This window comes from Protobothrops mucrosquamatus, unplaced genomic scaffold (assembly GCF_001527695.2).
Source record: "Protobothrops mucrosquamatus isolate PMUCROS unplaced genomic scaffold, P.Mucros_1.0 scaffold51, whole genome shotgun sequence".
In the NCBI taxonomy this organism is placed as follows: Eukaryota; Metazoa; Chordata; class Lepidosauria; order Squamata; family Viperidae; genus Protobothrops; species Protobothrops mucrosquamatus.
Window position 1 is genome coordinate 403,664 of NW_015386432.1, and position 13,149 is coordinate 416,812.

The window sequence follows — 13,149 nt, forward strand, 5'->3', positions numbered from 1 at the left end:
CCACTCCAATACGATGCATAGCTGGCTCCAAAGCTGCCACAAAATCCAAAGCATGGGCGTCTGTAAGATTAAACCCCACATCCCGTTGTAGGAGGGTAAGTTGCGAGTTGGTTAATACCTTACTGGATAAGTTGTGTACCAATACTTCTGGAGAGTTGTTAGTGCTTAATCCACATAATCTCTCAATCCTATACTGGAATTTTTCCGTCGCTCGCTGGCTCGTACTCCTAGAGGTGGAGCGGATGTGACGGTTCAACATGAAGAAATGCTGACTCACAAGCTCTGTATGACAATGTTCTCGATAATTCTGAATATTGTTCTTTAAGCCGTCAATGTGTCTGTGTAAGTCATTTATAAGCGCTCGCATGGTTCGGTATTGAAACCGGCGAAGTGCCTGAAGGCATTCTGCAGAGTCCACAACGGGTTTCCTTCTTAGCGCTAAGTTTTAATTTTATTAAAACTTTTTATAGTTTTTAAAAAACTTCCTGGTGGTCTTACGTTTTTGTACTTGCTATATATATATATATAGAATGGAGGTCAGGAGACTATTATTTTGTTTAGATTGTAGAAGGAAAAAAAAGATTATATTTGCACAGTAAAATAAGGTTTAAGATTTGTCTCTAGAGCACTACAGACATATGTTAACCTAAAACTTGCTATATTCATGCTAAAATAATAAATAATACATTTATTTCAGAAAACAAACTCACACATCGACTTCTCTTTTGACAACAGTACCGAGTGATTCATTAGAACATTCACTAGTTGTTTAATATATGCACAACTACTGCAAACTAATATACAAATTATCTAAGAACTAGCCACTAAAATAAGAGCAAGAACATTTGACTTAACCTGACTATTCTGCATTTTAACATGCCGAAAAGAAACATATAAGCCTCAATTTTTAAAACATTTACCTTTAATATGAAATGATGTCAATTGACAGTTTACTGCATTGACAGTCGGTAGTTTTAAAATTTATGTTAAAATGGTGTCTGAAGGTTTAAACAGACATAAATAAATTTAATTAAATTATTAAAATAGACTGAATACTGGGAAATATGCTGGGAATTACCAAAAATGTTTTCTATCTGATGCCTGAGAATGAAAAATTCAAAACAATTCATCTACTAGTATATAATTTTCAGTAAATGTTAGGAGCATAGCATCAGCCACTGCTATGTTTGCTGCTTACAGGAAGACAATAGCATACTACAGGAAGACAATAGCATACTATATCAGTCCTGATACATTGATCACATACAAGTTCAAAATTACAAATATTTACAAGAGGGGCATGGATTTCTTAGCCAACTGCTGCAATTGCTGCAAAATGAGGCAGTTTAAATGGAAATAAGTAAAGATAGGTCAAGTTCAGGATCCACACTATCTGCACTTAAGTAAAGACAGCTTCATAAATGGACTGAATTTTATTATATATATAAACATAATTCAATCCAGTTAAATCCTGATTTGTAGTGCTCTATACGCAACACTGACTAAATATCAGAAGGCTTCCACAATTAGATTTGACAACTGGTCTTTCAATAGAAAGAAAAAAAATCAATAATTTTTTTTTTTTTATAAATTGGTTTCATCCCAAGAAGGATCGTTCATACTCTTTAGAACTTTCCGGACAAGCTTTTCAAGCTCCTTGCGAGCTCTTTGCTCTTCTTCCAGTGATTTCTTCATCTTTTTATTATCCTGACAAAAAAAAGCCGCACCAAAACACATTATGACAATTTGCCTTAAATGACTAAAACATAATTTTCTACAATGCTTCTACAATGAAGAGACCTTCAGAGTATATTGCTATAGATTTGTGCTCTCTTGAAATAATAGCTTGGGGTTTAATTTATCAGTAAAGAAAACTTGTTTCTTTTGCTCTGAGTTCAGCATAATATTTTCATCTTGTAAAATCCTATAAAAATGTTATAAATGCAGATACAAATCACATTTAGGAAAATAATTAACTTTCTTATTAGGAGGAACTCCAGTTGATGTTTGATAGATGCAAACTGAGAAATAAGATGAAACATGGTGAAATATGGAATCAAAGTTACAAAGTAATTCTCATGTTCAAGATTCTACTAATTTACAAAATAATTATCCAAAATTTTCTTGTGAGATAAACATAATTACTAGCTGAAATTAGGTTTTAAAGAATGATTCCTCCATAACTAAACTCAGAAGCAGTACATTGTGGCAGGTGTTTCCTCTCACCAGTGGATTTTTCTTAAAACTGGAATTAATGTAGTCTGTGCAGATTGCATGTCTACCTTTGCCTTTTACCTAACATGTGCTCAAGGAAAGATATTTCTTCCTCCTCAAAAAATATTTCCTGCTGCCTTATATTAGTACTACATTCCGACTTGCTGACTCACCCCAATCTCTTCACTGAGCTTTAAGAGCCTTCACTGAGCCTTGTAGCTGCGTTGCTCAGTGTCAGATCAGTCTCCAATAATCCCTATCTCATCCATTCTGATAGATATATGTGAGATTCTACATGAGTTTGAGCCTCAGAGATCAGTTGGAGTTGTTGCTGCTGCTGCTGCTATTCCCTACCGAGTAACAACTTTGCTGCTTGTGTTGCTTGATGCTATATCTGGTTCGGCAGTGCAATTTACTAGGCTTAAGATGTTGGGGGACATCATCCAGCTTTTCATAAGTACAGACTTGGAGGCAGACTAAGAGTTCATGGCTCTCAGAGCAACTATGAACCTGATTCAGTTTACTGAGGGCCCAATCCACACAACAGGCCTCCTGTTAGACCTGGGTTTCATCTCTTCATCAGTCCCTTGTAATGGAAGAATCACTCCCTGTTGACCTTGAAGTGTTCCCTGGCTACTTTTCACCGCAGGGAGTTAGGAGTAATTGATCTGTCCCAGAGGTGAAATATGCCTAATAGGATTCCCAAGGAAATTTGTTGCTGAGGCTTTGATGTATAGTCCAAGTCAGGTCTTAGTGGCTGGGTGGAATGATAGGGAGATGACAGTCTTAAACTGGATTGTGCTTGGGAGGATTCTCTCTGCAGAAGCTACAATTGTTACAGAATGCAATGATGCAGGTAATTATGAGTGCACCTAAGTGCACACATGTAGTACCACTATTATACAAATGTGTTGGTTCCAAATAAAAATTCCAGATGTAATTTAAAGTGCTGGTTATCACTAATGAAGTCTGACATAACACTAGATCAAGTTATTGGCAGGACTGCCTTTCCACAACAATATCAGCCAACCTACTTCTCTAAAACAGTACCATCTGTTAGGACTACAAAGGCATTCTTTTTTTGTGGAGCACCTGTTCTTTGGAATGATCTCTCCCCTCTTCTATTTAAGCTTGTTCCTGAACCTGTTGGCCTTTGGAAAGGCATTAAAAAACCCATCTCTTTCCTTGGGCCCCGGGGTCAGGATGATGAGAGTCTCCATCTGGAGGAAGTTAATAACTGAGTTGCAAAGATTTCTTTCATTTTAACAGAATTGTCTACCTATATTTGTTTATTTTTGGTTTACTGTAAACAGTCCAAAATCACAGTTGGGTGATCATATAAATTTTATAACTATTCAATTCATATTTTTTATTTATAAACTACAAACAGACACACACACACACACACACACACACCTTAAATGGCCAAGATTTGTAATATTAGATTGGATTACCTGTACAATCAATTGTGCATGAAAGCTACTTAACTTCTATTTCATTACAGTACTGATACTACATATTGATTCTACCGCCAATTCTGAAGCACACTTCTAAAAAAAAACATCCTGTTTTTGACATAATTACCATATTCTATCATCTTATTCTCAATTGTGAAATATAGTATGTTTTACCAACCTGTCTTAATTCCTGTACTTCATCCTTCAATGCATATACTGTGTCAACAAGACTTCTAAAACAGAAAATTAAAATAAAATTTCACAAAATGTAAATAAATCTATATAAAAATCATATCGATGCAGGTGATTTTACATCAAAAACTATATAATATGGGGTGAAAAAGATATAGAAAAAACTATTGAACCTGCCCATTTGCAGTAAATTTTGGGCTTTTCTGGTATTTCTTTAAGTAAGACTTTTGGAGGCATGGGAGGGGGAGTAAGCTTATTAAGCTAATTACTATAAAGTAACTTGGACTAGGGAGAGATCTGCTATCAAATGTTGTTCAAGAAAATTCTATTAGTTGCAAACTTTTTTGAAAAAAAATCAGCTGTACATTTATATAAAAATAATACAATTACCAACACTAAAACATCTGCAATCCTACATACAAATAAAAACAGAAATCCCAGGGTACTCAAGAACGCCACCTTACCACAACACTGATCAATTCCCAGCTGGTACAAGGACAAAGGAAGAAAAATGCAAAAAGAAAAGTTAGAGAACCCAAGATTACTAGAATCGGTCTAAATGGGCAACAGTGGACTGATGATCCTCATTTCAGGCAATTAAGTAATGAATTTTAAGAGGATATACATATATACAGTCACATGAAAATGTAAGTACACCCCATGTAAAGTTTTGAACATATGGGATATATCAGTATTTTACCTTCATTCAAATAGCATTTAAAGATAAAGTTGATGTAATTTAACAAAAAAAAACACCTATGAAAACTATGACTGTACAATCATTCAATAAAAATTTAACAGATGTGCCATTTCCTTCTGTGGAAAAAATAAGAACATCTTTGGCAATAATACCTAGTATCACTCCTTTTTTTAAGCAGAAATTACTTCAAGTAGGCATTTCTTATAGCTATCTACCAGCCTTTGACATTTGACTGGGAGGACTTTTTCCCTACTCCTCCATGAAGAATTTTTTCAGCTGTGCAATGGTTGAAGGATTCCCGGCATGCACCACCCATTTCAAATCATCCCAGGACATTTTGATGGGATTTAGATTTGGGCCTTCCAGAACTGAATTTCTCTTTTTTCAGCCATTCCTTGGTAGATTTACTAGAATGTTTGTTGTCATTAACATGTTGTAAAGTCCACTTTCAGCTGAGTGTCAATCTTCTGACAGATGGCCTCCCTTATCCTCAAGCACCCTTTGGTACAAGGAAGAATTCATAGTGGATTCTGTGAGGGTTAGCTGGCAAGACCTTAATGCAGCAAAGGAGCCCCAAATCATTAATATTTCCACCAATGTGCCTTAGAGCTGGTGTTGATTCTTCTGGTGAAAGGCTGTCTTTAGTTTTGCCAAACATATCTTCTGGTATTGTGTCCAAATAACTCTAGCTTGCCTCGTTTGTTCAGAGTACATTGTTCCAGAAATTATAAATTTTGCCTAAGTGTTCATGCGCAAAAACTTTCTCTTGCCCTGATTTCTTTCTGGGCAGCAAAGGTTTCCTCCTGGCATATTTCCCATGTAAAAGTAATTTATGCAGCATTTTCAAATGATAGAGCCATGCATTTTGACATGAATAAAGTTGAGAGCCATCTGTAAATCAGATGACAAAATTCTGGAATTCTTAATAGACTTATTTCATGCATCCTATGTTCTGCTCTTGAGCTGAACTTATAGGGACGACCTCACCTGTGCAAGCTGGCAGTTGCTTGAAATCTCCAGTTATAGATGATCTTCCAGATTGTGGAATGATTGATATCCTATTGCTTGGCAATATTTTAAATCCCTTCCAAGACTCATAGGCATCTATAACCTTCTTTCTGAAAATCTGAGAGAGAGCTCTTTCTAATCTAGGCATGGTATACTTCAGCAACAAAGAGCAAATCAAATTAAATGTCTGAGGTTTCAATAAGACAGCTTTGTTCCCATCCTCTCAGGCAATATACTAATCATTGGCACCTCATCTGTTGCACAGGATTCTAAGGTAGAATTTTAGGTATGCAAGGAAGAAAGAAATGTAGGGGTGTACTTACTTTTTCCACATATGAAATCTACATTTATGTTTATTTATTATGAGGGTGAAGGTTCGTTCTCCGAGCTTGAGGGTTGGTTTCCGAATGTTTCATTATCAGGCTAGGTAACATCTTCAGTGGTGTTTAGTGGATATCTGTGTCAATGTTCTAGTTATATAAGGGCTTCAGGTGTGGGAGTGTCAAGTGAGGGTCTTGTGATGGGCCAGGTGTGAGTAATCAGAGAGAGGCTTGTGATGGGAAAGTACATCAGGTCAGGGTCATTGGAGGGTATGAATTACTGGGTCAGGAGTGAGTCATCAGTGGGAGGCTGGTAATAGGTCATGTGATGGGGAGATTATATCAGGTCAGGGTCATTGGAAAGTGAACTGCTGGGGGGAGGGGCTTGACGGTTGCTGCTGTCTCCGGATGGCTGTTAGATTGATTTGGATTCTGAGGGGTTCATAGGCTGGTTATAGGTCAATGTGTCTGTTAATGGAATTGCTTGTGGAGTGCCAGGCTTCGATGAACTCCCAAGCATGATGGGTGGTACTGTGGCCGATGATTTTAGTGTTGTTCCAATTGAACTGGTGTTGTTTGGTGTCAGTGTGGGTAGCAATTAGGGATTTGGGATCATGGCATTTGACTGCTAGCTGGTGTTCATGGATCCTGGTTTTTAACTGACATGATGTTTGTCCCACGTAGAAGTAGTTGCAATTGTTATTTATTATGTTTATTTATTTAAACAAATGGAGTACACAGTGTAAATATGTTATATTAGATCCTCTTTATCAATATTGTTGATATGAAGATTAAATATCTGTATGTTGAAATATGATGAAAAAGTCAACAATTTCTATGGGGTGTACTTACTTTTGCCACCTGACTGTATATTCCATACTTCCTTATTACTGAGATATGTACATAACAAGTGCATAAATTCTACTATAACATTGTACAAAAACATATAAAATTATATATATATAATTATATAAACCTGTTTTAAAGAAATCATCTTACTTTTCTTCTATCACAGTTTGACCATTACTTTTTGTTTCTTCTACAATAATTTTCTCTTCCTCTGGAAGTAGTACTTGGGGAGCAGATTCTTTTCGGGAGTCTAATATAACATGATAATAGAATTAAAAGACAAAACATACTTTTAGGCAGATATTAGAATTAATGTTCATAGGAGCAGTTGATATTTTATTTGCTTGTTCTCTATTTTATAGATATGTACCAGTCACTATTATAAGTTTATTATCATTGTCTTCAATAAGAATGGTTGACAAACTATGATTTACATTTTTCAACCAGCATTAAATTAGGCAAAAACTGCCAAATTAAACTTAGTGCAGTTGTTAGATATAAAGCTAGTAAAATAATAAGCAGTGATTATATAGTTGATCAAGAAATTATTGTGATTAATAAAATAAATACATTCAGCGAAGATTATTTTAGAAAGTGATTGAAGACGTTGCTGATAGCTCTAAACCTGGTTATATATAAAAACAAAATTCAAATGGTACTTTACTGCTATCAAACACAATTCAAATTACTGGAGTTGACTTCAAGTGCCTAAATGTCTTGAACTTTAAATGTCTTTAAAAGTATGTTAATCATATTTTCCTGGAAAAAATAAAGGATAAACCTGAAAAGGGGGCAAATCTGAAAGAGGTTAAGGATAAAAACTAATATTTATATTCATAACTTTGCTTTAGAAAGGAAAATTTAAGAACAAATCCAAGAAAAATATTACAAAAATGCATCATTCAGTATGTTTATGTTAGAAGTTAAATAATCAAAATAAAGGACAATAGTAAATTTTTGAAAAATAGATCTAAAGGACAGCTTTCTGAAATAAAGGATTATCTTTTATAATAAAAGACGTATGGTCACCATACTTTAAAGTAATATTTCACATCTTTGCTAAATATCACTGTTTATAATCCCCAGCCAACATAATCATTTGCTGCTTCTCTTTCCACTGTTTATTCTGTGGTAAAAGACTAGTACTTTATTGATAACATTCTCAACTAAGAGCAAAACCAGCATATTCAGAGGTCCTATTCCACTGCAGGAAAATATTATTACCACAACACCTGTAAAGTTAGTTTATATAACTAATTATACTTTATAAAATACTAATTTTATAGGCATTGTGATAGCAATATTTTATTGCAATGGAATAGTATCTCTGATTCTACAGAGTTTTTTTATACCTGTCATGAAGTAAAATTCTATTTATCATTGGACAAGATATCAACTTACCAACTATGTAGCTGGAAAAGGATTATTATTATTATACAAATGTATTATACAAATGAGTCAGAAATGTTAAAAAATATTTTAAAAAATATTAATTCTGCAAATAGAATTAAAACAAAACCTTTATGGTACAAACACAATGCAAGTAAATTCAAAATAAAAATTTAAAAATGAAGACAGGTAGGTTGAAAAAATAGTGATTGGTAGTGAAACAGATGTTAACTCTGAAGGACAAACTACATAAAACAATGTTTTAATGTTAAGTTACTCAAACTACTCAGAAAAGTTATTTCAAATGTTAAAACATGGCAGAAAGCAAAAGAGGTGGATTGAAATTAAGTAATGAAGGCACAATCCTTGGTTTACGAGAGAAAACTAAAGAGTATATAAAACTATTGCTAGAAAAATACCAATAATTTTAAAACAGGATGTTAATTCCTGAGAAAAAAAAATAACTTTATTCTGAGTCAGATAATTGACAATATTAAGCCTAAGGGTGGAGATCTATTATCTTACAAGTAGTACCACAATCCAGTTAACCTTTAAATAAAGAGTGATTTATTTCCATTGAAATTAATAAAAAAGACATTTAATAAGGTATTTAAGGTCAAGTTTTCAAAGAGGTTGATGACATTCTTTTAATGTAAGCCTCAATTAATTCACTGTCACTTAAACCAGTCTTCCTTGGAAGTATGTGAGACCATGTGAAAATGTCATTTCTGCTGCAAATACATATTACCCAATATAGAAACATGTTTAAAGTTTGATTCCACACAGAAGGAAATTTCACCAGGGAATGTTTTGCCAAAAAATCCAGCAAAATATTACTAATACGTGACTGAACTCCAATATGCAATACAATTTTCAAAATGGCAATTTCCTTCTACAATATAGCATAGGAAAGCAAAAACTCCCATTCCTACTTGTTATAATCCTCATTATCACATAAACACACCTGCCCAAGTACTTTCCACTTGCATGTTTAAAAACATCCCTCTTAATGTTACCTTTAGTTTCAACCTTATTGCAGAAATAAAGGCAAAAGACAAAGATAAAAATCCCAAGAGGTGCAACAAGTCTGTAGATAGCAGCATTTTTATTAATAATTTATTAGCTCAAAGGAAAAAAAAAGAACAAATTGTGAGACAGCAAATTAAAAAAAAACACAGTAAACCCCAATAATTATAATACTGGAACAGTCAAAGCATGGCTTATTTTAAAAATAGTAAAACAAAACTTAGCCATGTTAAGGGAAATAAAATCATCATCATAATGGGATTATTACAACCATAAATAAAATGGATCTAGGTAAGCTGGAAATCTGACTAGATGGGACATTATTACCTGTAGCTGGGTGTCTTTATAATGACAGCAATATAACACAACATGGGTTTAATGTTTCAGGAAGTAACATTGTCCAGTAAAAGAATTTTTGCTGCAAGCCCTGAAAAATAAATGGCTGGTATTTAGGATTCCTTTATTCCTCTTAAAGAATGATTAGGCAACCTGTGTCAAGGTTGGTTAGTTATATATTAGATTGTGTATGAACGATCTAGAAATCTATCTTCTGTATGTAAAGACTCTCTTGCATTTGCATGATGGAAAAGAAACAATGCAACGATTCTAGCTCAAGGTTTCTCAAATTCTGTGATAACTGAACCCCTAAAATGAGTTACAGATATAAATATCCCCTATGTATAAAATCAAGATTTCATTGGCATTTCACACTGAAAACTTATTTTCAACTTATTTTATTTTCAACTTATTTTATTAAATTATGATATATGTAAGTTTATGGGTTCTCAGGCTTTTTGAACTGCCTACTTCAAACTTGCACAGACTTCACTCCCATTTTGCCTTCACAAATCTAACCAGATTAAACATTAACAATATGTGGACTCCTCTTTAGTTTCTTATGATTTCCCCAAAGGGTCCCAATTTACTTCCTTAAAGATTAACTCTTTAGTTTAATTACGGCATGCCAGGAATTTAGAAATGTGTTTGGGATAAGCACACCCATTAAATTATGCTAGGGGAGATTAATAAGCACAAACATTTACATCACAAAGCACTCACACTCAAATATTCCTTAGATAGAGATAACTGACATTTGATAAGACACAATGGCTGTTATAATTAGTGCATTCTGCCAAACATCTGGATGACTTGACAAATTCCAAGAGTAAGGACTACTATCTACATTTGATCACAGCCCCAGTGGAGTATATAATCTTGTTTCTCTGTAGATTTCTGCGTCCCTAGCAATTTATTTCCAATGTCTGCCCTATTGTTTCTGTCAATCTTCAAGATTTAGGCCTGATAGCTTCATTCTTTTAGAAAAAGAGGTTTAATCGAATATTCTAACAATATTGGATAGAATAAATAATGCATCAGAAAAGTTACTGTATATCTCACCAAATCATTCCTCTATATTTTTGATAATACCGGTAGCATGAATTTAATAATTGCTGTTAAGAAATAAATACTATGGAACTTTGAAAAAACTGTTTCTGCTTCCAACAGATCCAGACAACTCTCTAAAGTTAGATGTAACTTATATTAAAACCTGTGCTGGAAAATGTCCTTGAAGTTCTTAATGTGGATTCATGCCTCTGTGAGGAAAATGTTAAGATATGAAATGCAGGCGTTGATGATGGACATACCTGTGTATTCTGCTGAAAGTAATGCACTTCTAAGCAACCCAAAATGCAGAAATGAAAACATGCAGGCTTTTCCCCTCCATATTTTGTTGGATTTAAATTTTTTCCTATTCTACACATTTTTTAAAATTTTTTGCTTGCCTAGGAAATAAGACTGAAGCTTAATCTCTCTAACCATGTTTTGTAAAAAGCTTTGCATCTACATTTTGTATTAAACGAGACTGCATATAAAACTGCTTTATGCTATTTAGTAGTATCATTGGACCAGCCTATTATGTGTGCATGTTTGAAATCTGTAAATAAGATAATACAGGCTTGGATTGTCTTAATGTAGCTATATTTATGAGCACAATGTGGTCCAGAACTCAGATACATCTGTTTGGAGATGTAGAAGAGAAGATGAGACCCCAGACCAACCTTTTGGGCACCATGGACCAGTTCAGTGGAGAAAGGTTTTTCACGGACCAGAGAGTGCATGGTTTTGTATGCTGCCTGCATCCCACTGATGGGGCTTTGCTTGTTTGTGCAGACCAGTTGCTGCCATGCTGCGGCCCAGTACTGGTCCATGGACCAGGGGTTGGGGACCCCTGATCTAAGGGAATTTCTAGAAACTAGTCACTTTCTTTCATTGGTTCCACTTTATCAATGGACACTGTTTCAGGATCTCTTGAATGCAACAATAATATTTCTTAACAAATAGTCTTAAAGACATTTAACAAAAATGAAGTACCAATTGCAATACTTTATTGCAACTTATTATTCCTTGAAAAAATGACTTACATGAAAAGTTACCCAAGCTTTAATAGGGAGATAGAGCACTTTGGATTCAAGCCAAAACAGATCCTTCAGAGCATTCAGGCCTGTTCAGCTAAGCCTGTCAGAACTCCTAAAAGAAGCGGCAACAGTTCTCAGGATTTTGTAGCGACTATTCACAGCTGTCCCACAATTAATGACAGTATTGTCCGCAATGAAAATAATAGGCTAAGTTAATGAAAATACAGAACACAGGACACAAACAGAGCAACCATATTCATTTTATTCACATTTAAACTAGCAGTCTAGTATTATTAAAGTACTATATCATCCCATAAAAAAGGAACTTTGAAAAGCAATCATACATTAAAAAAAGAATATTCTTAAAATGGAATTAGAAGTCCACAAAGCTGGTTTCAACTTGGCAATCAGATAAATTATAATATATGCAAAGTTAGAATCTATTTGAAGACATCCATTTTAAAATATATCAAAATTAACGTTCACAAGATTCAAAGTCCTCATCTTACATCATCAAGTTCCAATTAAATCATGAGAACAATGAGAGAAAAGGGGGGGAGAGAGAAATGGAACAATTTTCAAGCTCTGTAGAAAATTCTTTTAGAAGCATACATTCACTTAAACTAAAATAATAATTTAAGGCTAACCTTAGAAACAGTCTTTTGTACGTATAAATCTCTACTGAGCACCAACAAAAGGAAGATGAAACACTTTTGGCAAACCTCTAAGAAAAATCAATATAATAGCAGGCCCCATCAAGGCTTCACTTAGATACAGATAGTCTCTGAGTTAAGAATATCTGACTTAAGCTGAAACTGCACAATGATTTCAGGAACCATGAAGCTGCATGTTTTTAATATACAGCCTGTTTTCCTGAAAGCATTACACACCTTCAGCACTTCACTGGTCAGAGGAAGGATCATGCTGTCCGCCAATTTTAGTAATTATGCAATCTGTTTTTAAGTACAGGTTCTGACTTAAATACAAATTCAGGTTAAAGACAGAGTTAAGGAATGGAATTGTTTTTAACCAGGGACTGTCTATGATATAAAATTAAATCTGTAAAAGTATAGGACATTCTTATATGAGTAAGCCCCTAATATAGGTTACGATGGATTATTTATTTATTTTTATTTGAACAAAAAGCAATTCAGAAGCTATGTTATATGATGTCAAAACTGTTTGTGGTTATGTAACACTCATTAATTTATTTCCATTCTTCCAGTTAGATTTCTCCAAAGCACTATTAATAGTTCAGACTGTTCTGCCAAAATTTGTATAAATATTTGTATTTAGTATAAACACAGAAATGAAATGGATATGTGTTTCTATTTTATTTAATTTATTCCATTTAAAATATATGTGTTGAATTTTATTTTTAAAAAGATGGAATACCAGAACAAATATAAGTTATTAAAATCAGAAGAGGTTTCAAGGTGAGCCTTTCATATCAATAATAAAAAATGATCTCAGTTATCCATCACTTCTCAGCCTTTTCACTAAGATCAAATGTAGTATCTCAGTTTTCTTATTCTGGGCTTATTGAAAGTATCATTTATCCATCTTTGAACTGACAG

The 13,149-nt window shown here is 34.0% G+C and overlaps 1 protein-coding gene across 1 annotated transcript in view; it reads right to left on the bottom strand.

The window, feature by feature from the left end:
• Positions 1-601: 601 nt before the first annotated feature.
• The window catches only part of ARHGEF7 (Rho guanine nucleotide exchange factor 7), an 87,024-nt gene continuing 74,476 nt past the window's right edge, over positions 602-13,149 (bottom strand). The window contains exons 20-22 of the mRNA XM_015811818.1: positions 6,891-6,990; positions 3,850-3,904; positions 602-1,707 (exon numbers count right to left, since the gene is read on the bottom strand). Coding sequence (XP_015667304.1) covers positions 1,585-1,707; positions 3,850-3,904; positions 6,891-6,990 — 278 coding nt within the window. The 3' untranslated portion in view covers positions 602-1,584. The remainder of the gene's footprint in view (positions 1,708-3,849; positions 3,905-6,890; positions 6,991-13,149) is intronic.